General features: G+C 46.7%; 1 protein-coding gene across 2 annotated transcripts in view; it reads right to left on the reverse strand.

Moving 5' to 3' along the window:
- The window catches only part of Klhl2 (kelch like family member 2), a 106,378-nt gene extending 80,292 nt beyond the window's left edge, over positions 1-26,086 (reverse strand). Inside the window, exons 1-2 of one of the 2 annotated variants that reach the window (XM_021169355.2) lie at positions 25,731-26,086; positions 10,411-10,536 (exon numbers count right to left, since the gene is read on the reverse strand). In XM_021169355.2, coding sequence (XP_021025014.1) covers positions 10,411-10,536; positions 25,731-25,756 — 152 coding nt within the window. In that variant the 5' untranslated portion in view covers positions 25,757-26,086. The remainder of the gene's footprint in view (positions 1-10,410; positions 10,537-25,730) is intronic. The other variant, XM_021169354.2, reaches the window with a different exon arrangement.
- Between the last annotated feature and the right edge of the window lie 441 nt (positions 26,087-26,527).

A 26,527-nucleotide genomic window follows, 5' to 3' on the forward strand; every position in this document is an offset into this window, starting at 1 on the left:
CTACATCCTTTGGGTAATTAATAAGTTCTTGGCAGATATTCTGGAACTAGCCAGAAGGCTTCAAAGCCCAAATGTTTGCAGGCAGTCATCTTGTGAAAGACAGAGACACACAGTGTACAGGCACGCCTCCTATCAATAAATATGTGAGTCCCGAGCTCCTGTGTGTATAGGGTACACACTTCGCTCTCAGTCCCCTGCCTCTCTCCTTCAAGGAGAGCCTGCCGGCAGCTCACATGCATTGGGAACGTAGCCAGGCCCCTGCAGTGTTCCACTTGTTTATGAACTAGTTCCTGGGGGCTCACATCAAAGCTTCCTGGGAAGTCTACTTCTCTCCTTAGCTGAGGCAAAACTATGAGCAAAACGAGAAGCCCAACTCCAGATATGACAGTGTTCCATGACCTAATTCCCGATAGGCCGGCCTGCTGTGCCATTTCCACTGAGGCGTGCTTGTGGGTGGCGCTGACTTAAGGGCTCATGATACAGAGTGAGGCACCAGGAAGGTCCCATGTTAGAGTCATTAAAGGAGACACTCATTTGAATTCCTCCAGATCGGGTGCACAGTGACAAAGTCTACCATCAGCACAGGGGATGAAAACACTCTGCACTCCACGAATGGCAGGGCTCACACATTAGCCAGCATGACAAGGGTGGAGAACTGAGGAAGACCTTCTCCCGCATGGCACACTTCAGTCAGCAAGGTACATATTGTTTAGTTCCCCTGAAATGTACATTTGGAGAAACCAAGGTTAAAAGTGAACAGCCCGGGCTTCGGGTGTAGCTCAGTAATGAAAGACTACCTAGTATGTATGAGATCTAGGGGTCCATCCTCAACCCCACACACATAGGGCTAACCTGCCCATACCACTCATCCCCCCCAGTAATGACAGCAATATTCAAACCCCATTACACAAACACCTAAGCAGGGTAATGACAAAGTTTCTTAAAGTTCATACCAAACAAACTGGTTTTGAACTCTTACATAGCCCAGGCTGGAACCAAAATCACTACATAGCCCCATCTGGCCTTGAATTTGTAATGACCGTGCTTTGGCTTCCCAAGTCCTGGGGTTATAGATGCACACCACTACACCCCAGTGATGAAATTATTAAGTGTTACATAGAACTGATCAAAGGCTCAACTGAACTATCTCTACAAAATATTGACCAAAAAAAAAAAATCAAATAAAGTTTGCACACTCATTCAGAAAAGCACTCCTAGGCCATCCCTGCCCTTATGGTGACTAGCAAAGGACAGGCATTATCAGACGGACTGCAAAGCACCACCATAGAGATGTCATGGGAGATGGGGTAGCTCACATCTGTAACCCACACTTGACTCAAGAGCAGGAGGGTGACAAGCTCCAGGCCAGCCTCTTGAGCAACACAGTGAGACTGCCAACGGATAAACTAGCAAGAGCTGGCTCCCTCAGGAAGGAGGAAGGCCATCCTAAACAGAAAAAATAAAATAATAAAGTAAGTATGCCCTGGGCAGAGGGTGAACATGAGTGAGCTGGCGTCGGCAAGGTGACGTGTCTCTTCCTAAAGCAGCAGGGCTGGCTCTCCCATAGTGAGTGGGAATGTGGACTCCAGGCAAAACCAAGGCAAGGGCATCTTGGCCATGGTTTCCTGGTGTCAGCAATCCCTCCTACCACTCTCATTTAAAGATGGATCTTAAGTAGCATTACACTTGAATACCTCAAAAATCATGCAATTAATTACACTCCGCTTCAATTATAATTACTCATTGATCCAAACCTTCTAGCACAGCACCTGCTGGTTGCTGCATAATTAGCTTGGCCTCACTGGCTTATTAGTTGATGTCAGTTAACTAATAAGGCTAAAACATTAACAAAATATTACACAGGCACACCCTGGGTGAGGTTGCAGGAAGTCCGAGGGCCTTGTTAGAAGTCATGGACATGCTTGCTTTTAGACCTGTGTCTCATCCTTTTGGGTCAAGCAATAGCATATTTTAAAACAAAGACCTGGCCAACCTCTTGCTCTGTACTGTTGTGTTGAGTGGGCACTAAATATACATCAGCATTCACAGCTAGTCAACCCTTTCTCTGTTTTTCAATTTTTAATATTTGTATGTGCGTGTGTAATAAATGTTAAGTATATGCCTTGTGTCCGCGTAACTGTGTGAAGGTATGCCTTGTGTGTGTGCGTACATGTGTGTATGTGAGTATATGCCTCCTATGTCTACATGTGCATATGTGTGTATATATCTGAGCAGGTATATGCCTCCTGTGTTTATATGTGCATATGTGTATATATATCCGTGTGAATGTATGCCTGTCTATATGTGCACATGTGTGTATACATGTCTGTGAGTGTATGACTACTATATTTATATGTATATATGTGTGTATGTATCTGTGTGATTGTATGTCACAGACATTCAGGTGCCTGTGGAGGTCAGAAGAACGCATCAGATGCCCTAGATCTGGAGTTAGAGAAGTTGTGAACTGCCTCTGTGAGTGCTGGGAACCAAAGGGCTCTTGTGTAAGACTCAGGAACACCTTAACACCGAGGCATCCATCTCTGCAGCCCCACACTCCTCTTAAAAGGTGTTTTCTTACAAGCTGAATGACTGGGACGTACAGAACCGAGAAGGGAAAATCAAGGGATTAAAAATAAGGCATTGTGAGTAGCTCACATCCTGTCTTTTACAGTCAACTTCTGGGCTTAAAAGAAAATAGACTACAGACAGAAAAGGCCTTCAAAATAATAAAACAAAATTGTTATTGAGCATAAACCACATCCATTCTTTCTTCAGTCACTCCAAGGGTGCCTACTAGGCGCCATGAGCTGACAGCTTACCACAAGAAAGACAGTGTCATGACAGCAAGGGCTTTTACAGGTGAGTGGGGAGGCACCCAGGAAATGGATCACAATAAAAGAACCCACGAGTGCCTACATGGTGACTCACGCCTGTAACCCCAGCACTGGAAGGTGGAGGCAGAGGATCGCAAGGTCAGTGCAAGGACAGGACTGCCAGACCTTGCCACAAAACACAGGAGACGCCAAGAGACAGAGACAGAGCCAGAGCTGTTAACAGAAGGCCTGGGTTGTCTAGGAAGAAAGGGCCTAAGCCCAACTCTGAAAAAACTTCAGAAAACAAGTCAACCTTAGAAAGAGAATATGGAGATTACAGAGTGTATGTAAGCCGCACATAACACTGGGGAGGGGAAAATTTATCTTCTAAATCAGTGGTTTTCAACCAGTGGGCCTTGACCCCCGCCCCGCCCCCAGGATATCCTGCATATCGTATATTTATATTACAATTCGTAACAGTGGCAAAACTATACTTATGAAGTAGCAACAAAATAATTTTAAAGGGGGAAGGTTGAGAAACACTGTTCCGGATGAAACAATTTAATAAAAATGTCTTTCTTAGGGGGGAAAAAAAAAGACAAAAAACCTTGAAAATGATAAAATCTGCCTGAATATATTAAGGCAATGTTTAATTTTGTGATATAAAATAAATGAATTCCTAAGAGCAGAACAACCTACCACTGCTATTAAAATGCAGTGTGTCTTCTTAAAGTAAATGTGCCATCCAACTCGGAGATGTCAGAGATAATTAGTTGTCATATGAAAAAAAAAAAAAAAAAAAAGCTTTACTTGTGACTGGAAGTGGTGGCAGCAGGAAAAGGACAAGAGTCTGCCCCCTCCCCGAAGGTGCCAGAGATGGTCTGGAGCACCTCCTGCCTCAGGCGCAAGGCAGCACCAGCCCTGCGGGGGCCAGGCTCATGGGCAAAGCTGTCAGTGAAAATCCCTGCACGACAAAGCCTGGAGAGCTTCGGACCAGAGAGCAGCATCAGGTGAAAGAAAGAAAGCCAAGGAGATTTAAAAAAAAAAAACCTGTCAGGAAGTAAGGCCGAGGGTGAGCCAGGGTGGGCTCCTATCAGGACGTGGCCCTGTCACCCACTGTTGGCTCCTAGGCACTAGGGAGCTGGAGCATGTAGGTAAGCCGCTTGTATATGTCTGCACGGGCTGTCGCGTGTGTGTGTGTGTGTGTGTGTGTGTGTGTGTGTGTGTGTGTGTAGCCAGCAAGCTTCAAGGACCCACTTGTCCATGCCTCCCCAGTCTGGGATTACAAGCACACACCTGGCTTTTTGAGTTAGTTTGGTTTTTTGGTGTTTTAAGACAAAGGTTTCTCTGTATAGTTCTGGCTATCCTAGAACTTGCTCTATAAGGCAGGCTGGCCTTGAACGCAGATCCACTTGCTGCTGTCTGTCGGGAGCTGGGATTAACGGTGTGTGCCACCACTGCCCAGCCTTTCAAATGTATGGGTGCTGGGGCTCGATGGCACTTGGCTGACTGAACTCTTTCTCCAGACTCAGTTAAAGCTGCTTTACAGGGCAGAGAGCATCCACTCGCTGATTTCAGTGAGTCAGATTAAACCACACCGAAGACTGACAATGTCCTTTATTAAAAAAACAGATACATTCTAGGTAAAATGCCAAGGATCTCAAAGAACAGAAGCCTGGACCACACATCACCGTTATCTTCCCTTTTCTTCTCAAAGCCGTGCTCGTGGGTGACATCTGTGAATTCCTGTAGCAGCTAAACATAAGAAAAACCTAAGTCTTGGGCGTGACAAGACTCAGCTGAGTGGGGAGAGCTGTGGAGGCGCTCCACCCCTGAGATTTACAGTGCCTCAGACTTGCAAACACACAGGAAGAGGGACAGGCCCCTGATAAACTCAGAGGAAAACCAGTTACAGCCAGCGCGACAGTCAGTCCACCAGGGAACTTAGAGGAAAGCCAGGTACTGTCAACCATTTAGTAACTGCTTTACACTAGTAACGGCTCCCAGGGCAGAGTCTATCATCCCTTTCAGATAGACTTCAGACAGCTGAACAGGAATGAAAAGGGACAGAACAGAGAGCCACCAGGAGTCCCTGGAGAACGTATGCACTCCCTGTCCGTAGAGAAGGGACGTCTGCAGCTCTGGGGACTTGCAAAAACATTTCATTGCTCTGAAAAGAAGAGAATTTACTTATGGATAAAGTAAAAGGAAATACGAGGGAAAGAAAAAAGTATGGGAAAGGTGAAGAGTAGAGAGAAGTGGGGGATGCTGCCTCTCTGAGGGGGAAACAGTCACGCTGGGTGGGTAGGGGGGAGGATTATGTGGGTGAGACTAGCTACAGGGAAGAGCCCGCACTACACACACAGGACACCTTGCTACAAGATGGCACTGCAACCCTGTAATCCTAGCACTTGGGAAACTGAGGCAGGAGTTTCCAGACTAGCACAGCAAAATCTGTCTTTATAGGGAGTTGGGGGTACTAGAGAGATGGCTCAGCAGTTAAGAGTACTTATTGGCTTACTGCTACTATAATAGGTATAGATTCTATCCCAAATATCCACATCAAACACTCACAACTGTCTGTTACCTTCAGTTCCAAAGATCTAACGCCCTCTTCTGGCCCCCACGGGCACTGCCACACATGCAGTGCACATAAATCCACACAGGCACACATGCAAATCCGTAATAAAGCAAACAAATGAATCTGTGTGTCGGAGAGATGGCGTAACAGAGAGATGGCATAACAGCTGAGACTGAACGGAAAGAGGCTGGGTGGGGTGAGACTCTGACTTCTGGTTTTGAGGCTACCCAGGGCAAACTGAGGTGGGGCAGTGGGTACTCCATGCCTCTCGGGGTTGCAGCATCTCAGGGAGAAGGAGGAGAGAAGGCTGTTTTAGTGAAGTCATTTTAAACTGTCCCTTCTCCACATTCTAGAAGAGTTTAATGATCCTCTCCCTGCTCAATAAAGACCATTAAAAAGAAATCAACCACCAGTGCTTATGAGACCCTGCAGACTACTGCTGGTTAACTCTGCTCATACTCCAGGCTGTCTCTCAATCCTTCTTACATAAATACATCTGGAAGAACTGAAGGGCTTCCTGTCCTTCAAGGAAGATCTTGTATTCCACTGTAGTGCACAAAACTAAAAGGTCCTGACAGCATTCTTCCATATCAAAAATACTGGAACAGAAACAGTCGCGCCCTATGTGATTCTTCTAAAATCTCTTTTAAAAATCCTGACACAAAGGGATCAAAACCAAGGCAGCCTTACCTGAGTTCACTGTTCAAGCCACTTGCCCTGACCTCTAAGTAGCCAAGTATGAACAGCCACATAGGACAGATAACAGAATCCCAGGAGGAAACTGGGTTCCCCCTCTGTCAATCCTTGGGTACAGTGGGGGATGGGAGTGACACTCATTCCTTTAAGGGAAAGATTGCAGTTTTTTGTTTCTGTACAATGTAAAAACCACTACTACTAGTGAAAAACAGAGTATGTATGGATTATATAAGACATACAGGTGAATCACAGTTCATTCTTACAGAACGTTTTTGGCCCCTAGATTTAATTTAAGGGCCAAAAATTACATTCCTTCTAATAAAACTAAGAGACTGCCCACCGCCCACACCCTCAGTAAGAATTGCAGCAACAAGCTCAGATAGAATCACATATCCTAGAAACAAGCAGTGTTTCTTTAATTTCTCTGAAGAGAAAAGGCTGCCCCTTTTTTTGCTACCGTTTTTTTAATGTCCACAAAGCTGGCCATCTCAGTTTCTCACTAACAGTTCTGAGAGCTGGGTATGCTGGGGCAGTACTTGGAAGGTGCAGGCTAAACAGTTCACAATTATCCTTGGCTACGTCGTTTCAAGGAGACCACGGGTACATTAAGACCTATTCAACCCTGAAAAAAAAAAAAAAAGCTGGGCAGGTAACAGTGGCCTTAATGCCAGCACTTGGGAACTTGGGAGGTAGAGGCAGGGGCTTGGCTGAGATAGAGGCCAGCCTGATCAGAATAGATACGAAGTGAGACCCTGAATCAAAATTTTAAAAAAGGTACCTGTGATGTTCCCTGCTTCTTCATCCCCTCCTATACTCATCCCTGTGTAGCACATAGTAAACATGAGTCTAAAAACACACTGTTCAGGTAAGTTTTGCCTTGAAAAGATATACTGAGCGAAAACGCTGAGCCAGTTCTCAGAGTGGGGAGTTAAGGGTCCATTGTTTGATTCTGACACGCTCACGTTTTAAACTAACCCCCCTCCCACTGAGAAAAGTGAAGTTAAACTACCAGAGAGTCAGTGCTGTACTAGAGCCAGCCTGCCAAATCCCTCATGTCACCCTGTTACTTGGATTCTCAGAAACCATCAGTGAATAACACTGCACAGAAGACTCAGTGAAACCCATACAGTCTTCTAGCCTAGCAGGATGCTGTCCTTCTGACTTCGCACCTCATCTACACAGTGCCAGCACAGAGCTTTACCTCATCTTAGGTCCGTCCTTTCCCAGCTGTGCAACTAAGTTAAACCAGAAAAGACTGCTGTGTGTGAATCCTGGGACTCGGGAGAGAAGGGGTTTATTTGGGTAACAGTTTGAGAGTCCGGTCCGTCGAGGTGGAACAGAATGATGGTAAGGGCTTAGTCATATCTGGGTAGGTCAGGCTGCAGAGAGAAGGGATACTGGCACTCAGAGGGCTTTTTCCGTGGATGGTGCTGCCCACATCGGGATGTGTGGTCCGTCTTCAGATAAACCTCTCTCACAGCTCTCCTGCCCTCCTACCTCTAACTGGGGAGAGACATGTGGGCAACCATACCTTACAAAGTGATTCATGAAAGGGACTTTGTTCTCACCAGCAAAATAAAAATTCACCAAAGCCATCCCTAGTGCACGGCGGTGAGGCCCCCTTACTCCGCCTCCCACCACTGCCACATTGAGACTTAGAGCCACAGGGCTAGAGGCCAATGGATGCCAAGCACAGTCGTGAGAACAGGGAAGTGCTCCCTTCCCAGAAGTCGGGAAACCACCCTGGGCTACCCTTTTCTGGCAATAGGAAGCTGATGCAAGGACAGGAAGTCATTAGTGACTTTCAGCTGTACAATAAAAAAAGCTTCTTCAAGTTCCGTTTGTATTTTTAAAAGAATTATACAAAAGGTAAGAATTAAAGGTGAATTGTTTTGGAGACTCAGACTCACTACGCAGCCCTAGTACTTACTATGTAGACCTTAACCTCAGATGTCCTCCTGCCTCTGACCTCTACCCAGTATAGGTATTAAATCATGCAGTGTCACACTGCTCGAAAACGGCATTTCCAAAACACAAGTCTGTCTTCTTGCTTCTCAGCCTTGTCTACTTTCTTTTATTCTTCGGAATAAAAGCCTTAATCTGCTTTATCCACAGTTCATCCATTTCCCAGCTGTGAAGTTAATTCACTCCGTGTTGGTGTATATACGCATGTGTGCTGGTCTATGTGCCTGCCTGTGCGCGTATGTGCAAATGTATGGAGGCCAAAGGCTGGTCTTGAGCCTCTTCCTCAGTTGCTCTCCCTTACTGGGTCTCTCAATGGAGCTTGGTGACTGGCTAAACTTGTTGGCCCGGAAGCCCTAGGGATGCTCCTGTCTCTGCCTCCTGTCTCCCTGAGAAGACAGACCTATGCTAGTGCTCCAGGCTACTGATGTGCGTTCTGAGGTTCCAAATGCAGGTCCTCATTCTTGCACAGTAAGCACATTACCCACTGAGCCAGCCTGACAGTACATTTTAAAAATACTACCGGCTAGTGACATCGTTAGAGCAAGCCTGGTTTCAGAGCAGCAGCCACCTGCAACTACTCTCAAAGCTCTCCTTTGTTTGACGATCAGCATGAACCACTGGCCGGTGACTCTGGCTCATGAAGTAGTGCAAAACAATGAACAAGCCGTGTAGCCCACACCCACACCAGGTTGGGGATGGCCAGGGCTAAACAATCCTGGGATAAAACAGAGACTCAAAGTCAAGTGTGGCTCAAAATGCAATCATTTGCCTCAGGGGAAGGAGCAGTCGGTATTGCGTTCCTATGGTGTAATGAATCGTGTCCAGGTCAATCAGAGACCAAGGTAAAATACGGAAGCCAAAGCTATAGTGTCCAACAGGAGCAAGGGGGAGGGGGTGGGGTGGGGGAGGAGAAGTGAGGGGTGGGGGAGGAGGAGTGGGAGAGGTGGGGGAGCGGTGCCTGCTAAAAGCCAGTTGGTTTGGCTTTGCATGTCTGAACCAACCAAAAAGGTTGAAAGCCGGCCTTGGATCTCCCGGAACTGAAGTTATGTTCGAGGCACAGTGTGAGTGCTGGGAACGAAACCTGGGTCTTCTGCAAGAGCATCCAGAGCTTTTAACTGCTGAGCAATCTCTCCAGACCCTATTTAATCAGCTTTTAGTGTCACCGTTATCCCCAAAGCTTTTTTTTTTTTTTTTTTTTTTGAGTTTTTCAAGACAGGGTTTCTCTGTGTATCCCTGGCTGTCCTGGAACTCAGAAATCTGCCTGCCTCTGCCTCCCAAGTGCTGGGATTAAAGGCGTGCATCCCCAAAGCTTTTTGAACCAGATCTCTTTATATAGTTGACAGTGGCTTGAACGTGAGCTCTTCCGGCCTCAGCCTGTTGAGTGCTAGGACTTCAAGTGTGTCACAGGAAGGCTCAGTGTGTGGCAATGACCCTTAACATGCACGAGAATCACCTTAGCAACAGGCAGGTACTGTCCCCAACAACCACAACTGTCATCACCAAAACAAGTTACATGTTTCCCTGTCTAAAAGTATCTCTCCGCATTCTTTATGGCTGGAATCAGAAGCCTGTCCTCAGCATTAATGAATGGAAATACAATGCAAGTAGCGATTTTTCCAGAAGTCACGTTAAAAAGTTAAAAATAAACAAGATTAATTTCAATACAATATTCCATTTAAAATCCCTGAGTCCCCAGGCTCAGAGGATAAAAGCATTTGCCATCAAAGCTAAAGATGTGAGTTCAAATACCCGAACACAGTGGTAGAAGAGAAGCGATTCCCACAGGCTTTCCTTAACTGTCACATGTGCCCACACATGTGCACCGTGTGCGTGTCACACATAACACACACACACACACATACACACACACACACACAAATGAGCAAATGAATAGGCAGAATATCTGATATGTTTAACATACAATCTGTATGTTAAAGATTAAAAACCTATTTTATTAGCAGAAGCACAGTGGTAGAACACGCCTGTCATCCAGTACTTGGACAGCAAAGGGAGGGTCAGGAGTTCAAGATCATCCCCAACCTGGACTACACAGGACCTTCTCTCAAAGGAAAGAAAGAGAAGTGCACGATCTTCCCTGGAAAGCCACGGTAGACTTTTCTTAGAGAAAGCCTGAACTCACTCGCTGTGCTTGACTTGCCGCTGCTCGACAGAGGAACTCTCTAGCACCTACGCTTCCGATAGCCTCGATAGCCTCGCTTCTCCTAAAATCCTCACAGAAAAGCTTTTGATGTTCCCTGTATTCGAGCAACAATGGGGGAGGGGAGGGGGCTCTATGGACAAAGAGAAATCAAAGGAAGACTAATGGGTGCGTGTGCACTAGAGTGACTTTACCTTCTGAGTTCATTCATGACTTTAAAGGCTTTCTTCATGTGCCAGGGGTTCACCGTCAGTGGGCAATGTTTCTCAGGATTCTCGTCTTTTGAATCGAGGGGCTTCTGATGACCCTGCTTTGTACATCTGTACACAGACAAAAGAACAAAAAGAGAAGACAACGCTCTCATTAAAGGATAATTCAGTTCTGGCTTGTCAAGCTACAGACCAACCGAATGCCTGCCACCCTCCCCGGAGCATTTAGAAGGCGGCTGTCCTCAAGCGAGAGTAAGACGCAACTCAACTCGGAGCACTTTCCTACGGACACTGTGGTTTCTACGGAAAAAAAAAGTGGGTAATTATCTCCCTGGTGTCAAAGACCTGTCAAATATAAACGATGAAGATTCAGGGAAAATGGCTTAACAGAGCGAGCTCTCTAAATATAAAGATGCTGCAAAAGATCTCTGCTGGAAATCCACTTGCTTTTATAATCAACGTACAGTCCTACCCATGCATACATGTTATATAAAGTGGGGAGGGGAGAGAGGGGCAGAGAGGGAGGGTGTTTGTTGACAAACTACTTTAAGCAAACTTCAGATGCAGAATCTGATTTAAACATGCTCTCTTTGCTCAGCCCATGTATTTTGGGCCTACACTAGAAAGAGATTCATCATATTAACTGAAGTTCTCGACACACAGCGGCAGCTCTTGCAGATAATGGTACGCTCTCGTTATTTATAATCGTCACAACAACTCTGTAAGCTAATTACCATAATTAGCCCATTTCAAAGATGAAGAGACTGAGGTGGGTAGGAGGCAATGAGTGACACATTGTGTATCAAGGCACAGCCGACCTGACTGCTCTCTACCACTTCCAGCGTCAAAGAGGTTAACCTCATGTTCAGATGGACCATTTTTCTTTTCTTTTTTTAAAGAAAAGCTTTGTTTTCTTTTTATGGATATGAATATCCATCTGTGTGTTGGGTGGTTGTCCGTGGAAGCAAGAAGAGGACACTGCCTCTTCTCTAGAGTCACAGAGAGTTGTCAGCCACCAGGGTGGGGACTGGGAACCCAACTCCAGTCCTCTGCCAGGGCAGCGCACGCTCTTAGCTGCTGAGCCAAGTCTCCAGCCCCTATATTTATGGTGTTTAAGAACATGAGACTTTAAGTATTGGATATGAACTGTTCCTTTGAGAGGTGGAGGCATAGAATTTGTCAGAATTAGGAATGTGATGTGAGAGCCAAGAATTGCTAACTATATGGACGCAAGGGGAATTTGTGAAGTGATACATGCATAACTCAGGACATTTACTACAAATCATTGGATTACACATATTTTACAGAATATAAATTATACTTCAAAAAAATAGGGTCAAAAAAAAAAAAACGGGCTGGAGAGACAGCTTCGAGTTTAAGAGTACATGTTGTTCTTGCAGAGGGCGTGGGTTCAGGTCCCAGAACACACATACTGGTTCTTAAACAGCTGTAACTTCAGTTCCAGGGGATCTGACACCCTCTTCCATCACTGTCCCTAGGCACCAGGCATGCATATGGTACATACATACACATAAAAAATAAATCAGTTTTTAAAAACCAAAGCACCACAGTAAATCTCCTGAGATCCACACACATATGTGGTACGAAGAACAGCAGCAAGCATCCCACACATGGATCTGTTCTTCTCCCCCCTGCCCCACTTCTAAAAGGGCAGTTCCTTTGAAAAAACAAAAACAAAAACAAAAAACACTGTATTATGCACTCATTCCTAAAGTCAATGTTTTTTAAGTGTACTTGTAAACTATCAATGAATAAAGCAAAGATTTTTGCAGTCTGTGCGAGGCGGACACAAAAAGTATGGCAAGTCAAAAAACTGGGTAGGTAGCATGCTACAGGACAAGGTAGGTGAGACAGGGAGAAAGCCGGAGAATAGGATCAAGGACAGTAAGTGGAAACTGAGATCTGTACAAAGGCTAGATGGTTGAGAGGAGGCTCCCGGAGAAGGCACAGGCAGAGCCAGCTGCAGTGCCCACCCAGCCCCACAGTCCCACAGCCAGAGAAACAGAGTAACAAAGGCTTCAGTCTACATTTTTCAAAAGCCACCCCTGCCCCATGAAGACACCTGGGCAGGTTAGGTTTGTCAACTTGACAAACCTAGAATCACCCAAGGGACCTCAAAAGAAGAAACGCCTAACTCGGACTGGCCGGTGGCCATGTCTGTGAGCCTGCTTGTACTGATGTGGAAGAGAAAGCCCACGGTGAACGGCACCGTCACAGCGCTAGGGATATATATGTAAGAAAGATTGCTGAGCAGGGGCAGAGAACAAGCCAGTGAACACTGTTCCCCCATGGTTTCTGCTTCAGGCTCCTGCCTTGAGTTCCTGCAATGACAGCCTCAGAGACAAATGGGTATCAGGAAATGCAACTCTTTCCTCCCCTAAACTGTTTTCTGTCCGAGTGGCTTGCTTTGTTTGGTTTTTCTGTTTATCAGAGCAACCAGAAGCATACTAGGACTAGGGTCTAGAGGGAGGGGTCAAGAGTGAAAAGAAGGGATTTAGGTATGGCAGTAACCTCTAAAGCAGTGATTCTCAAACTTTGGGTCTCAACTCCTTTGGGGGTCCAATGACCCTTTCACAGGGGTCAGATATCAGATTTCCTGTATATCAGATATTTACATTACAATTCATAGCCATAGCAAAGTTACAATTATGAAGTAGCAACCAAATAATTTTAAGGTTGGGGGTCACAATATGAGGAACTGTATTAAAGGGTCACAGCATTACAAAGATTGAGAAGTACTGACCAAAGGCGTTATAGGGAGGCTGCCTTGGGTAAGAGAAATGGCTGGCTTTTGCTATGTTCAAAGAAGCGGCAACCAGGTCTGTGTACATCCAAAGTCCGAGCAAGGAGAACAACTGAGTTTCCTTTAACAGCAAGAGGAAGGCTATGGGAACTAATCTGAGGTGTAGGAAGATCATTTTCACACAGGTTGGCACTGATGTGGGGTACTGACACTAAACTCAGGAGAAAGACACAAAGATAGCCTGGAGTTGAAAATTAAAACTCTAACTAGCGGACTGGCGAGATGGCTGAACAAGCAGAGACATTTGCCAAGTCTGACAATCTAGATTTGACTGCCAGAACCCACATGTTAGAAACGAGAGAACCAACTCCAAAAGTTGAGTGCACGCGTGCACACACACACACACACACACAATTTTGATTATTATTATTTAGATGGTGACAGATTTCTGAGAATTATTGGTTAATGGGCAAAGCCAAAGCATGCTGGCTACATGGATGGCAGTATAAAAAAGCTAAGATGCAGATTGTCAATATTAAGGAAACCTAGAAAATTCAGAATGATTTGCTGTTTCCCCAGACCCTGAGTTGCACTGGCGCAGCCCTTGACTCCTTCTCAGGCTGTCCACCAAAAGCAGGCTGAACAACTGGGTGAATCCATTTCCCTGTTGATTTGTTTCTTAAGGCTGAACAACTGGGTGAGCGCAGGGCACGGCCTCCAGAGGCAAATTCCACTGCTGGCATGGGATAAGAGGAGGCACAGTCCATTAGCTACTGCGGAGAGAATACAGAGTGATTTAAGAAAGGAACCTGGGGCTGGAGGGATGGGTCAGTGGTTAGAGAATACTGGCTACTCTTCCAGACCTGAGCTCAATTCGCAAGCACCCACATAGCAGCTCATAACCCTTTCTGTCCTGCAGTTCCAGGCGATCCTCCACCCGCTTCTGGCCTCTGTGAGCACCAGCCATGAGCAGAGTGCAGACACACACATTTTTTTTTTTTTTTTAAAGAAAGGATGTTAGAGAGCTAGGGAGATGGCTCGGTTAGAAAAGTGCCTGACGCACAAGCAGAAGGCCTAGACTGAGATCTCCAGCACCCACAGAAGAGCCAAGCATCTGATGGACAGCTGCAACCCTAGCAATGGGAGTGCCGGCTGACCAGCCAATGAGCAAGCTCCCAGATCTGGGAAAAGACCCTGTCTCAAAAACTAAGATGCACAGCTATGGACGGAAACAAACAGTGTCGACCTGTGGCCCTCAAACGCATGTGCACTACACATGTGCTCAAATGCTAAAAAGGAAAAAGATCGTGGAAAGGGAATAATCTGGTAAGTCTAAGAGGCGGGGGGGGGGGGAGGACTGGGGAGATCCATGACACAGAAGGCAGGTATCTCTGATCTCACAGCACAGGACACAGCGGATTCCAACTCAAACTCTGTGGGACCCAGGCAAACCCCTACAACAGCTGGAAAATATTGTAAGTGAAAATTAGTGATAATAATAATCACAGGAGAGTGTTGAATGTTCAGAACAGAAACAAATGGACTACCTGTTCAAAAGAAAAAAACAAAAACAAAACTTCATGGTTTAACAGTTAAGAGCTTTATACCGACATGACCAAATCAGGAGCCCATGAGATGTCTCAGTGAGAAAATGCACTGATCTCTAAGCTAAACAGCCTGACTTCAACCCCAGGGACCCACATAGTGGAAAAAGAGAATCAACTCCCTCTTCCTGTCCTTTGACCTACACACATAAGATATAGCAAGCACATACCTTCCTCAGCAGAGACAGACAGACAGGCAGGCAGGCAGGCAGGCAGGCAGACACACAGACAGATGTTTTAAATTTTTTTAGTAATTAAGAGGGGCTGGAAGATGACTTAGCAGTTACGAGCATTAGCTGCTCTTGTAGGAGAGCAGGGTTCGGTTCCCAGCACTGACACTGCACCCCACAGCTACCTGCCTCCGGAGACCCGACTCTTCCGGCCTGTGCTGGCAGCAGGCATGCACACGGCTCATGTACATGCAGGCATGCACACGGTTCATGTACATGCAGGCAGGCAAAACAGCCATGAAATAAATAAACCTTTTAAAATTAGGATTTATGAGTGGGTGCGGTAGGAACACACCTGTAACCCCAGCATTTCTATAAACTGAGGAAGATCACAAGTTCAAGGCTACCCTTAAACAATACTGCAAGGCCCTGTCTCAAAAGAGTGAGCTCAGAGCAGAAAGAAACTCCTGGCTTTACAGAATGAATACTAAGGCTGCTTTACAGAATGAATACTAATGAATACACATCATCAAGGCACATGGTAGTGGTACTTCCTTAAAGCGATTTTCAGCTTCTTCCATTATGTTTATTCAAAGACTTAAAAAGAATAAGGAAGAAGTAACGCTGGCTTTCCGTTCTCAAGTGGTCTTTGTACTGAGAGCCACTCACGAGCACAGCCTCTCCCACTATTAAAGTCCTTCCCACGAGTCCTTCTTTCCTATATGACTTTGTGTTAGATGTGTGGTCATTAGCAGAATGGAGCAAGACATGACACACCATGTTAAAACTGTAGCTACTAAGAGCACCTACTGGGGGGGGCGGGAGGAGGGGTGTAAAAGTTTACCCTAGAAACTACACCCTGTGTGCCTAGGTTCCCGTCCCTTCTTGCCTCCGAACCAAGAGCAGCCATCTCCAGGAACACTGGGCACTGCCTTCTGGGGATATCCATAGAGACACTTTTTCAAAGTCCCTTCACCCTTCTCGCCTCAATTCTACACTCCACAACCATTCTTACCCAACTGGTACATATTGTTATCAAAAACACATCAGAGAAAGCTGCCAGCTGCCATCCTTTCTTTTCTTTTTTTTTTTTTTTTGGNGGGGGNGGGGGGTTGGTTGTTTGGTTTNTTNTTNTTNTTNTTNTTGGGTTTGGGTTTTTTNGGGGGCGTTGGTGGTTTGGTTTTTTGAGAAAGGGTTCTCTGTGTAGCCCTGGCTGTCCTAGAACTTGATCCATAAACCAGGCTGGCCTAAAACTCACATATTCACCTGCCTCTGCTGGGATTAAAGGCATGAGCTACCACCATCTACCCAGCATCAGTTGCCATTTCTGAGAGTTTAAATTCCAGCATACAGTTTAACTGGGCTACAGAGGCGATACTTCTCAGGTTATTACCCAAATGCCTGACCTCCACAGACTCCCAGGCGAGCTCTGTAACTGTGTTGACCATGTCACCCTACCTTGTGTATTCTCACACCTCAGGAAAACACTCTAACCTGAAGAATTCTAAAATAGTCAAGATTTTTCAAAACCAGGCAAAGGGTTAAAAGCACGCCAACAACACAGACAGGACAGATAATCTCTTCCATGCTATTTGATTAAGAACAGTAGTTTCTGGGTTTGTTTTAAAGGATGGAGAATAGAAATAGGAGAAAAGGGCTGGAGAGATGGCTCAGAGGTTAGAAGACCTTGTGTAAGCATGAGGATCTGAGTTTAGATCTCAGAACCCTCATGAAAAGCCAGGCAGGACTGTTCACATGCCCCTGACCCAGCACTGTGGCGAGCGAGCAGGACAGGGAGCCATCAGTGGAACCTGCTGGTGACCAGCCTAGCTCTAAGCTCAGAGAGAGACCCTGTCTGAAAGCAAGCAGGAAGAGAGTGACCAAGTTTGTATGGTTAACTGTTCATTTCAACTTGACATAAACTAGTCACCTGTAAGCAGGACCCTCATTTAAGGGACTGCTGCTCCCCTGAGACTGGCTTGTGAGCCCGTCCATGGGAGTTGTTTTGCTTCTTGATTATGGGACAGTCCAATCCGCTGTTGATGGTACCACCCCTAAGCTGGTAGGCCTGAGCAGAGTAATAGTATTATCAGAGAGAGCTAGAGCCATCCAGCAAGCAGCATTCCTCCATGACTTCTGCTTCAAACTCCTGCTTGACTTCAAGATGAGCGACTGTAACCTAAGATGAAATAAGTCCCCCCACCCCAACTTGCTTTTGGTCATGGTGTTTACCACGGCAACAGAAAGTAAACTAGCACAGGACACCCAGCATCCTCTTCTGGCACAAGAATGCATGCTCATGCCCAGAGTCCACAGACCACACACACACACACACACACACACACACACACACACACACACATATATACCCCTGAAAAACCCAATCAGTTTCTCAAACCATGCAGATCCATCTGTCCTCCTATAAGGAGTCAGGCAAGACCTTTTCAGAAATATGGCAGCCAGAACGATGGTATCTCTGGGGGACAGGGGTGAAAGCAGCCATGCATGATTTTTAAAAACAATAACAACTGGTGATGTAACACGCCTTACCTCCCACTTACCCTCCCACCCTAGGCCGATCATCCCAGATGGAGAACAAGCACTTTAGAGAATCTGGGTTGTTTATAACTTTAGTGTTCTCTGGTGCTACAAGTCATGGGTATGCTATGGCTGCAAATTTTCCCAGGGGACCAAAGACACTATGGCACTTAGGATGTAAATGCTTGGCCCCTGGGTGGTGGCCACCATCTCTGCTCTACCCTCTGCCTGCTCACCTCTAAAGCTGCAAGACTCCCCAGCTTGCAATGAGTCAGCCACCATTACTCACAAACTTCTGCCAAGTTCACGTCAGCAGCTGTTGTTTTCAAAGTCACCATCCGTGCCGTACTGCTCTGAAGTTTCCCCAGTACTTTATAATATTTCTCCTGTGCTCTCGCTGTCTCCCCTGCCAAATGTACTTTCAGAAGCTTGGCGAGTTACTAGCAGTGATCCACTTAAAACAAGACCAGATATTGGAAATATAGACTAGAACCTAATGACTGTCTTCACAAGTATTTATCATACCACTCTATAATAAAACTTCCCAACAATATTCCCTCAGAGCTCCCTTCATCCCTGCCCCATGGTATCTCCCAATAATCAGCAAATCACTGAGAGGCTGAGAAAGCAGAAAGTTTTCCTCGGTCAACACTTAGTTCATGGCAAGGTTATGGTTGAAATTGTTGCAATGTTGTAAAGGCAATTTTTCTACAAGTGTATGGAATTTAAGCATTACTTGGGCTTTAGTTGTACCATTGCACAAACTATAATCAATAAACCTAACAGTAATCACCAAATAGATATGGCTTTTAAAAAAATTGGGAATGTCTACCCTATTATCCCCAGAGCTTGGACTGGGTTGAGGATGTACTACAGAGATGGTAGACACTGCTTAGGATGTGTGAGGCTCTGAGTGAGAGTCTCACCCCAGCAAGAAGGAAGGAAGGAAGGAAGGAAGGAAGGAAGGAAGGAAGGAAGGAAAGGAGGGAGGGAGGGAGGGAGGGAGGGAGGGAGGGAGGGAGGAAGGGCAGAGAGATACATACATACATACATACATACATATATACATACATACATACACACACACACACACATACATTGTATCTTCACTGTGTAGGTTCTTAGAACTGAGTATGGGCACCTTGTGAGATTAAACTCCTATCCTATGTGTGGCATAACACCTCACGATCTCATACTCATGCCTCTGAAAATGTGTGTGTGTGTGTGTGCATGTGTGTGTGTGTGTGTATTGTTTTTGTTGTTGTTGCTCTTATTGTTAAAAGATACATCTCTAATTACTCAGAGATGGAAAGGAAACATCTAGAAAAGACAGGCATGCTCAGTTGTATTAAGGAATAGGAGTCAGAGACTACTGGAGGGCAGGGGAGACATCTCTTGAGCCCCGGCCTTGGCTGTGTGGGGAGGCGCTGGCAGGGAGGTGGATGGGCTGTCTGAGGGTAAGAGGCTGATGGAAGTTGGAGCATAATTGCTCTCTGATAGTGGAACAATGGTGCTGTAAAAAGCTCCACTTCAGTTCAACCCAGCGCCATCCTCTTTCCCTCCCACCTCCATGACAAATACTGTACAATCAGGCACTTTTTGTCCCAGACAGTGACTATTACCAGGAAAGGGATGGGGAAAGAGCATGTCTTATGCAAGATCCATCTTTTCAAGAATATCTCATAAACAATTAACAAAGCATGATCAGAGAAACACTTTCATGAGATGATAAAATGGAGAAAAGGGGGGTAATGAGCCATTTCGAGCATTTCTGTGTCTTTTATCACTCATGGGTTTGTTTGGGTTTTTTTTATTTGTTTTCCTTTGCTACCTTTTCTACAATGGTCATCTCTTGAAAGCCGCAACTTAACCTGGCAGTTCAGATGATGAGATAAACTGTCTATCATCTTCATGGGTGGCTGGGGGATAGGGAAAGACCACTTGAAGACAGGAATCAGAGAGAACCAACTGGTAGTCCTGTCTATGCCAAGCACTAAACAAGTGACCCTGAATCAATGAAAGGGAATTCCCCCTCATTCGCTTGTCCCACAGATATGCCTAAGCATTAAATACCAAGTGCATACAAACATCAAGAAGAATGTTGATGGACCACCATTTGCCTGTATACACTCTCTGGGCCTCCAATTTTAATTGCAACACTCAACTTAAAGTTGAAATGTATAGATAATTACAGCGATTAATAAATCAAACAGATAACTGCTGCCAAAATGCCTAGTGCATGCCTATAATAAAGCAAGATAAGAGGGGCTGACCTAAGACCCTGCTCTAGTCTCAAATCTAATAGAGAAGGCAAGGCCAAATGCCAAGAAATGGTCCAAGCCAGTATACATATGCAAGACTAGAAATTCCCCAGGAAGCTAACAATGATGCAGAAAGGCTGAAGTCCAGGATTGAATGGATAATAAATAAATAAAACTGTCAAGGAGATGGGGCTCAACTGGGCCCTGCGAGAACTCTAAGTCACTTTAAGCAGTGCGAGCAATAGGCAAGACTGGAGTATCCTGGCTTACGATGGCACAAAGAGTTTAGCCTCAGAGCCTGGCACATGACCAAGGACTTAAGAGTCAAATGACCACAGGCCATGGCTTCCTGACTGAGTATGTGGTTACCCATGTCACGTGATTCTAGGATGCTGAAAGGTTAAATTGGCAGACGGACTACAAGGTGAAGAACAAAACCAGAAAAATTTAAGGGGAGATGACTGCAAACTTCCAGGTTTGAAGTAATGAACGCTATGGATAGCAAGCCTCTCCAGCTCCTGCAGGCAGACAAGGTGTGTGGGGGCAGGCGGGTGGGGCGGGGGTGGGGGAGGGCGGAGTCACAGACCCTGTGAGTGTTTTCAGGGACAGGGACCAGAGGATGGTTATTCCATTCCTACTTGGAAAAGTTATGTGGGAAGCCAGTTTGAGAATAGGTTGCGAAGCTTTCCTTAGAAATACGGAGTTTAACCCTATAGGTGGAACATCATGATGAACTAACCAGTACCCCGGAGCTCTTGACTCTAGCTGCATATGTATCGAAAGATGGCCTAGTCNGCCATCACTGGAAAGAGAGGCCCATTGGACTTGCAAACTTTATATGCCCCAGTACAGGGGAATGCCAGGGCCAAAAAGTGGGAGTGGGTGGGTAGGGAAGTAGGGGAAGGGTATGGGGGACTTTTGGGATAGCACTGGAAATGTAAATGAGGAAAATACCTAATAAAAATATTTTAAAAAAGAAAGAAAGAAAAAAATAGAAATACGGAGTTTTACACAGGAGCTAAGAAACTCCCAAGATTTCAGAGCCTTTAAGCACAGATGTAAGTGTTGACTTAAGATATTGATGTCTCAGAGCTCCAGAGGCTGAGGCAAAAGTATTCTTGCACACACTAAAGGCTACCCTACCCTGGGTTATACTGTGAGACTGATGCCAATCTGGGCTACAGAGTGAAACACCCTGTCTTAAAAAAATAATCTACAAAAAGATACAGATGGGAATACACATAAGGTCAAGACCCACTTCTGGGAGGAAAGAGTGTTTCCTGTGAGCTGCAGAAACCATAAAGCAAAGCTTGGTGGTGCAGTCCTCTGATCCCAGCACTCAGGAAGCTGAGGCAGGAGGATCAGAGCTCCAGGCCAAGCTGGTATACATAGCAACATCCTGTTCCACCCCCACCCCCCAAAAAAAGGAGGTGATCGACCCCAAGGGACTAGATAGAATACCAGATTTTCAGATCTGTAAAAGCTTGGGAAAGCAATTTAACTTGCACTTCCTCAGCCAAGAAGATAATAATAGGAGACCTACGGGGTAAGACTGTTGAATAGATTAAGTAAGTATGAAATTATGTAAATCACATTCGGCAACTGAAAAACTAAAAGAGGCCAAAACAAGTGGTGTCATAAAAAAGCAAAGGCTGTTGCCCAAGACAGAATCTGTGAAAGGATCTAGTCGGAATATGTGAACAGATGTCAACAATCCAAAATGTAGGAAGGTGCACTGCATAGCACGCCAAGTATGCTGGCTAGAACAGTGTTACCTCGGTGCAAAACCATGCAAGGCTGACTCTGCTAGCTTGTATGCTCGCTCTTCCTTATCCCTACAATACTGGTCCTCCCTTTGGCCTCTGTTAAGTTCACCTTATTAAAGTCATCCCCGAGGTTATCTGAATGGCACACACACACTATTCTCTACTATGACAGACACACACACACACTATTCTCTACTATCTCCAATATTATATATCTCTCTGCCCCTCACTACTCTCTGTCATGTCCCACAATGTTATTTATGTCTGCTTACTACCAGTTTGAGCCATGAGATCAAAGATTTTGTTCTGTTTTCTGAGAAATCTCCCCAAATTTAGTCACAGTACGTATTCAAAAAGTGTGAATAAAAAAATCTGAACTGAGCCACTGGAATAGTTCAGCAGGCAGAAGAACTTGCCTAGATTCAATCCCTGGAGCCCACAGTGTGAAAGGAGAGAGCCAGCTCCTATGACCTCCATATGTATACATGTGGATACACAAACACACACACATACATACACACACATACACACACACACATACACACACACATATACACACATACACACACACACATACACACACAAACACACACACACACAAACACACATACGCACACAACCCCCCCACACACACACACACATTGCACATAAAATAAAGATTTAACAAAAAATGTTTAAAGAAATGATAGTTACTCTGCTTCAATATTTAGGACTAATGAAGTGAAACCGAGAATGTACTCCAATGGGCTGTATGATAGATGGGTGTACAAACGTTAAACTGCAGGGTTGGCAATTACCATACTCAATCTCCAAGAGCCCTGGTTCTGCAGGCAAGAGAAGCACTACAAAGCATCAAGCTTCAACAAATTACTTTGTTTCTGTGACAAAATAGGGGCAATGAAACAAGTTTTCACAAACTTACATTTATACTACTAAAGTACTATCCCTTCAGGACCTTCCTTCTATTTGAGAACAGTATTACAATAGCCTTTGATAAGTGATAATGACACTTGCTAATTACTCTTCAACAGACACTTCTTGACTTGGCAAAACCAGAAACTTGGCAACTCTATCCTGGACTTGACTTTTTCCTTTAAACAGATCAAAGAAATCTAAAGACCTGAGACCTCTGCTCTGATCCAACCCATCTTTGGAGGGCTAAATGCCCTTAGAGCATGGCTAACAAGTTATCTGGCTGTGTGGTACACCTCTGATGACAGGCATTTCCAGTGATGCAGGATCGACCACTGGGAACAGATAAGGCGGCAGCTGAGGCATGATTACTCGGCTGAATGGAGAAAAAGCAAGACCAAGACCGTAAGGCCAGGAGGAGTAAGAGGCTAGGAGGAGTAAGACAGCTTGGGGGAAGAAACAAGAGCTAAGAAAACTATTCCAAAAGGGATGTCAAAGGGATCCACACAATCCCAACTTTACAGGCTTTGGTCAGCTTAATAATTAGGAAACCCCTTTAGGCAAATAACCATAAAGGCTAATATATGAAGAGTGCCACAGAAGTCAAGGCTGTTTAGCTCTCACTCCGTCTGCATAGCCCACTTACCACCTCGAATTCCCTGACTCGTTCATCGATACCTAATTTTTTTGGTTGCACATCTTTCAACCTGTGGTCTTACTATTACCTAGACCTCCAACTGAAACAGAACCTGAATGCCATATACTCAAGTATGCAAAAAAGACAACTGGAAATATGACGTACAGTGGCAATCAATGAGACTTTTCAGAAGATGAGAAAAAGTTGGAGGCAGAGTGGAAAAGGCAGAAAAGAAATCAAAATGAGGAACTAAGAATGCAGGCAGAGATGCCTGCCACCCCTCCAAGACAGACTAAGGGAAGAAGGGTGAGCCCAGAGAACAATGCAGCCTTGACTCTTAAAACAGAAGCCCAGACAAGCATCATGAAAAGTGCCAGGCAGAGACAGTCATCCAAGAATTTGCACACAGAATGAATTACTACACAGACACACAAGAGAATTCTGAGTCTGCTTCCATCCTATTACCTAAGGCCCTTTAAGTCCAGGTCAAACGTCTCTCTTTGCCTTGAAGCTCAGGCTAACACTGAGTGCTTAAAAAGAGGTGAGTGCTCCCAGTGAGTGCTCCTAGCCTAGCTCTAGCCAGGAAGCCCAGCAAACAACTCCCCACCCTCACCCCCACCCCAAAGACCTCACCTGCAATTGCTTGCATCAGACAGCATGACCCAAGGTAAAAGGGAGTTAAAGGGAACAGACACAAAGAAGCCAGAGGGTAGGAAGCCAAGACCTGTGTGTCTAATCCATAGAAACCTAAGCAGCAAGAGCACAGGCTCTAGAAGAGGGCTTGAGTCTTGGACCTACCCAATGCAAATTAAATGTCTTTGTAGCTTTAATTAAGTGCACACAAACAATGCAGAGGTCTTAGCAGCTTTCCAGCGACTGCAAGGCTACAACTGTTTCCTCCTCAGCACCCCAGGATTCCTCCTCCACCTCAAGCTTCCAATCTAGTTCCAGAACTACAAAGCGAAGCAACAATAGCAAAAGAACAGAGCGGCTCATCTACTTCAGTTTTCCGACTTAAACCCATTTTCTATGCCTCGGCTTGCTCTAGGGTCTGTTTTCCACATCCATCCTTTTTTCTTCTGAACCTTCATCCTAAGGTCCCCTGGTTCTCTCCAGTTCACTCGGCTTCCAAGGTGGGGGGTGGGGGGGGTTGCATTTAATCGGCAGAAAAGTGGGGAGGGCCAGTTTTCCATGAGTAACTTACCTACTACACACCCTATATCACACAGCATGTTATCTATATGCAGAGTATATTCTGCCATCAGTGCTTCTAAGGCTGCTGAAGCCTTCTACCAACATGTTTCCCAGGGGGCTCAGGAGGCTTTCCCAACCTTCTGGGGAGCATGAGCAGATCAGAGCCTCAAAGCTGCCACCATCTGTACAGCATCTGATCCCTTGCTTTTTCTATCATTTCTATGAGCCCAGAAGGGGCAAGCCGAGACTCACCCACTCTTCAGATCCCCACGACCTGTTCCACTCAAGCTCAAAACACTGCACATACAGAAACTGTGGCCCTATCATCCCATGTGATCTCATAAAAGGACTCAAGATACAAAATACAAAAAGAACAAGAAAAAGAAAGAAATGTTCAGCCCAAACCAAATATCCCTTGTTTTAGCTGGAATCCTGCCAAATAGGCACAAGAGGCTGGTGACGACAACGGTGATAGAAGGAAACTGGTTAGCCAAATCTCATTGAAAACCGATAAGGTTCCATGAATCAGATCGAATGAAAAGGTTCACCCTTTTTGGAGAGAGGTTTGTCTGCGGTTTGAAAGTCAAGATCCAAAGGACTCTGTACTCCTTCATAAAGGTTAAACTGATGAAGGTGGCGTGGGGTGGGGGTGGGGAGGACGAAACGTTCAAACTCCCGAAGATTTACAGGCCACTTTTTTAAAAAACAAAAATCCTTGTACAGAATAACATCTTCCACATGATTTTTTTAAAGCTCTTATTTCTAGAAAGTAATTTTGTTGCAGGTGATCTTGAATGCACTTGGGCACCAAGGAAAAAAGACACCTGTGCCTAACAGGTCGGTAACACTATCAACGTGCCCCGGGTACCAAGGGAACGAAAGATGCTCTCTCTGATTTCTGGATAAAAGATTTTCTGCAGTGCCAGGTAGGAGATCACATGCCCTAAAACGGCCGCAGCTCATTTGGAGTGATGTAAAAGCTCCTTGGATATTAATTTTATTAGAAATTCCAAGAAGCAAGCAACCTCAGATTGCATTCATTTTAGACTCCAGGCGTCTGGTACTTTCCAGTTTCCTCTCGCTCCCTACTAGCAAGGGGTAGGCGAGATGGGCAGCAGCAGCCCATGCATTCCGGGAAGGGGGGAGGAGGGGTACCGACAGGGCGATCGTAGCCCACCACCACCACTCCCCGCGCGCACACACCCCGCCAAGCCCCACGCACAGCTCCATCCCGAACGTTCAATTCGCCCCGGGACTGAGAAGCCCCTACCCACGGCCGGCCGGCCTGGCAGAGTCCGGTCCCGCGGTCGCCCTCCGGACTGCGGGCGCCGCGCCCCGTCACGCCCCGCGCCTCCCCTCGCCCGCCACCCCCCGCGATCGCGGCGTGTCCTCCGCAGCGCGGCGCGCACTCCGCAACCGTACAGCCCTCCGCCGCGCGCCCGGGCGCCCGCTCACTCACGCGGGAGGCAGTGGCGGCGTCTCCATTGTGGCTCCTCGCGGGCTTCAGAACGCAGGCAGCGACCGCCGCCGCCAGCACCATACCAGCCGCGGACGCCGGCACTGTCCGCCCGCCCAGCCCCGTTCCATCCGCCCCGAGGGGGCGCAGCGCTCCTCACCGCGCGCCACCACCTGCGGCGACGGCCCCCGCGGCCATGGCCCGTCGGCCCCGCGCGCTCGTGTGCCTGGCGCGGCTCCCGCGCTCCCCCGAGTGCCGGGCGGCGACGGCGGCGGCGGCGACGGCGGGACAGGCGGGCGGGCGAGCGCGCTGCTCGGCCACTTCCGGGTTCTCCCGGCGGGCGCCGGCGCCGTGACGGGCGGGCGCTGCGGCCTCCCGCGGCGGAGGGACCCCTCCCTCGGCGCCGCCCCTTCCTCCGCGGCGTCTGGAGGAGGAGGCGGCGGGCGGGCGGGCGAGCGCGCCGCCGCGGGGGAGGGAGGAGACCCGGGGCCGAGGCTAGGAGATCGGAGGCGGGGAGGGCTCGCGCGGAAGGGGTGCTCTCCGGTGCACGGCTTGCTCTGATTCACCGGTGTATTCACATCCTCGTCTCGGCGTCCGAGTGCCTTCCCCACCCCCGTGGGGATGCGGGGGAGGGCAGACCATTCACTCACTGCCTTTCCGAAGGGGGAAACGGAGGCAAGAAGAGATAGATCGGCCTGACCAGTGTCCCAAGCCCTAAGCTAGCGGGCGTCTTTCCTGGGTGTTCCTAATCTGGTCCTTGGACAACTGAGTTGAGCACCTGCTAGGCTGAGCTTGGGGAC

Source organism: Mus caroli, chromosome 8 (genome assembly GCF_900094665.2).
Source record: "Mus caroli chromosome 8, CAROLI_EIJ_v1.1, whole genome shotgun sequence".
Taxonomy (NCBI): domain Eukaryota; kingdom Metazoa; phylum Chordata; class Mammalia; order Rodentia; family Muridae; genus Mus; species Mus caroli.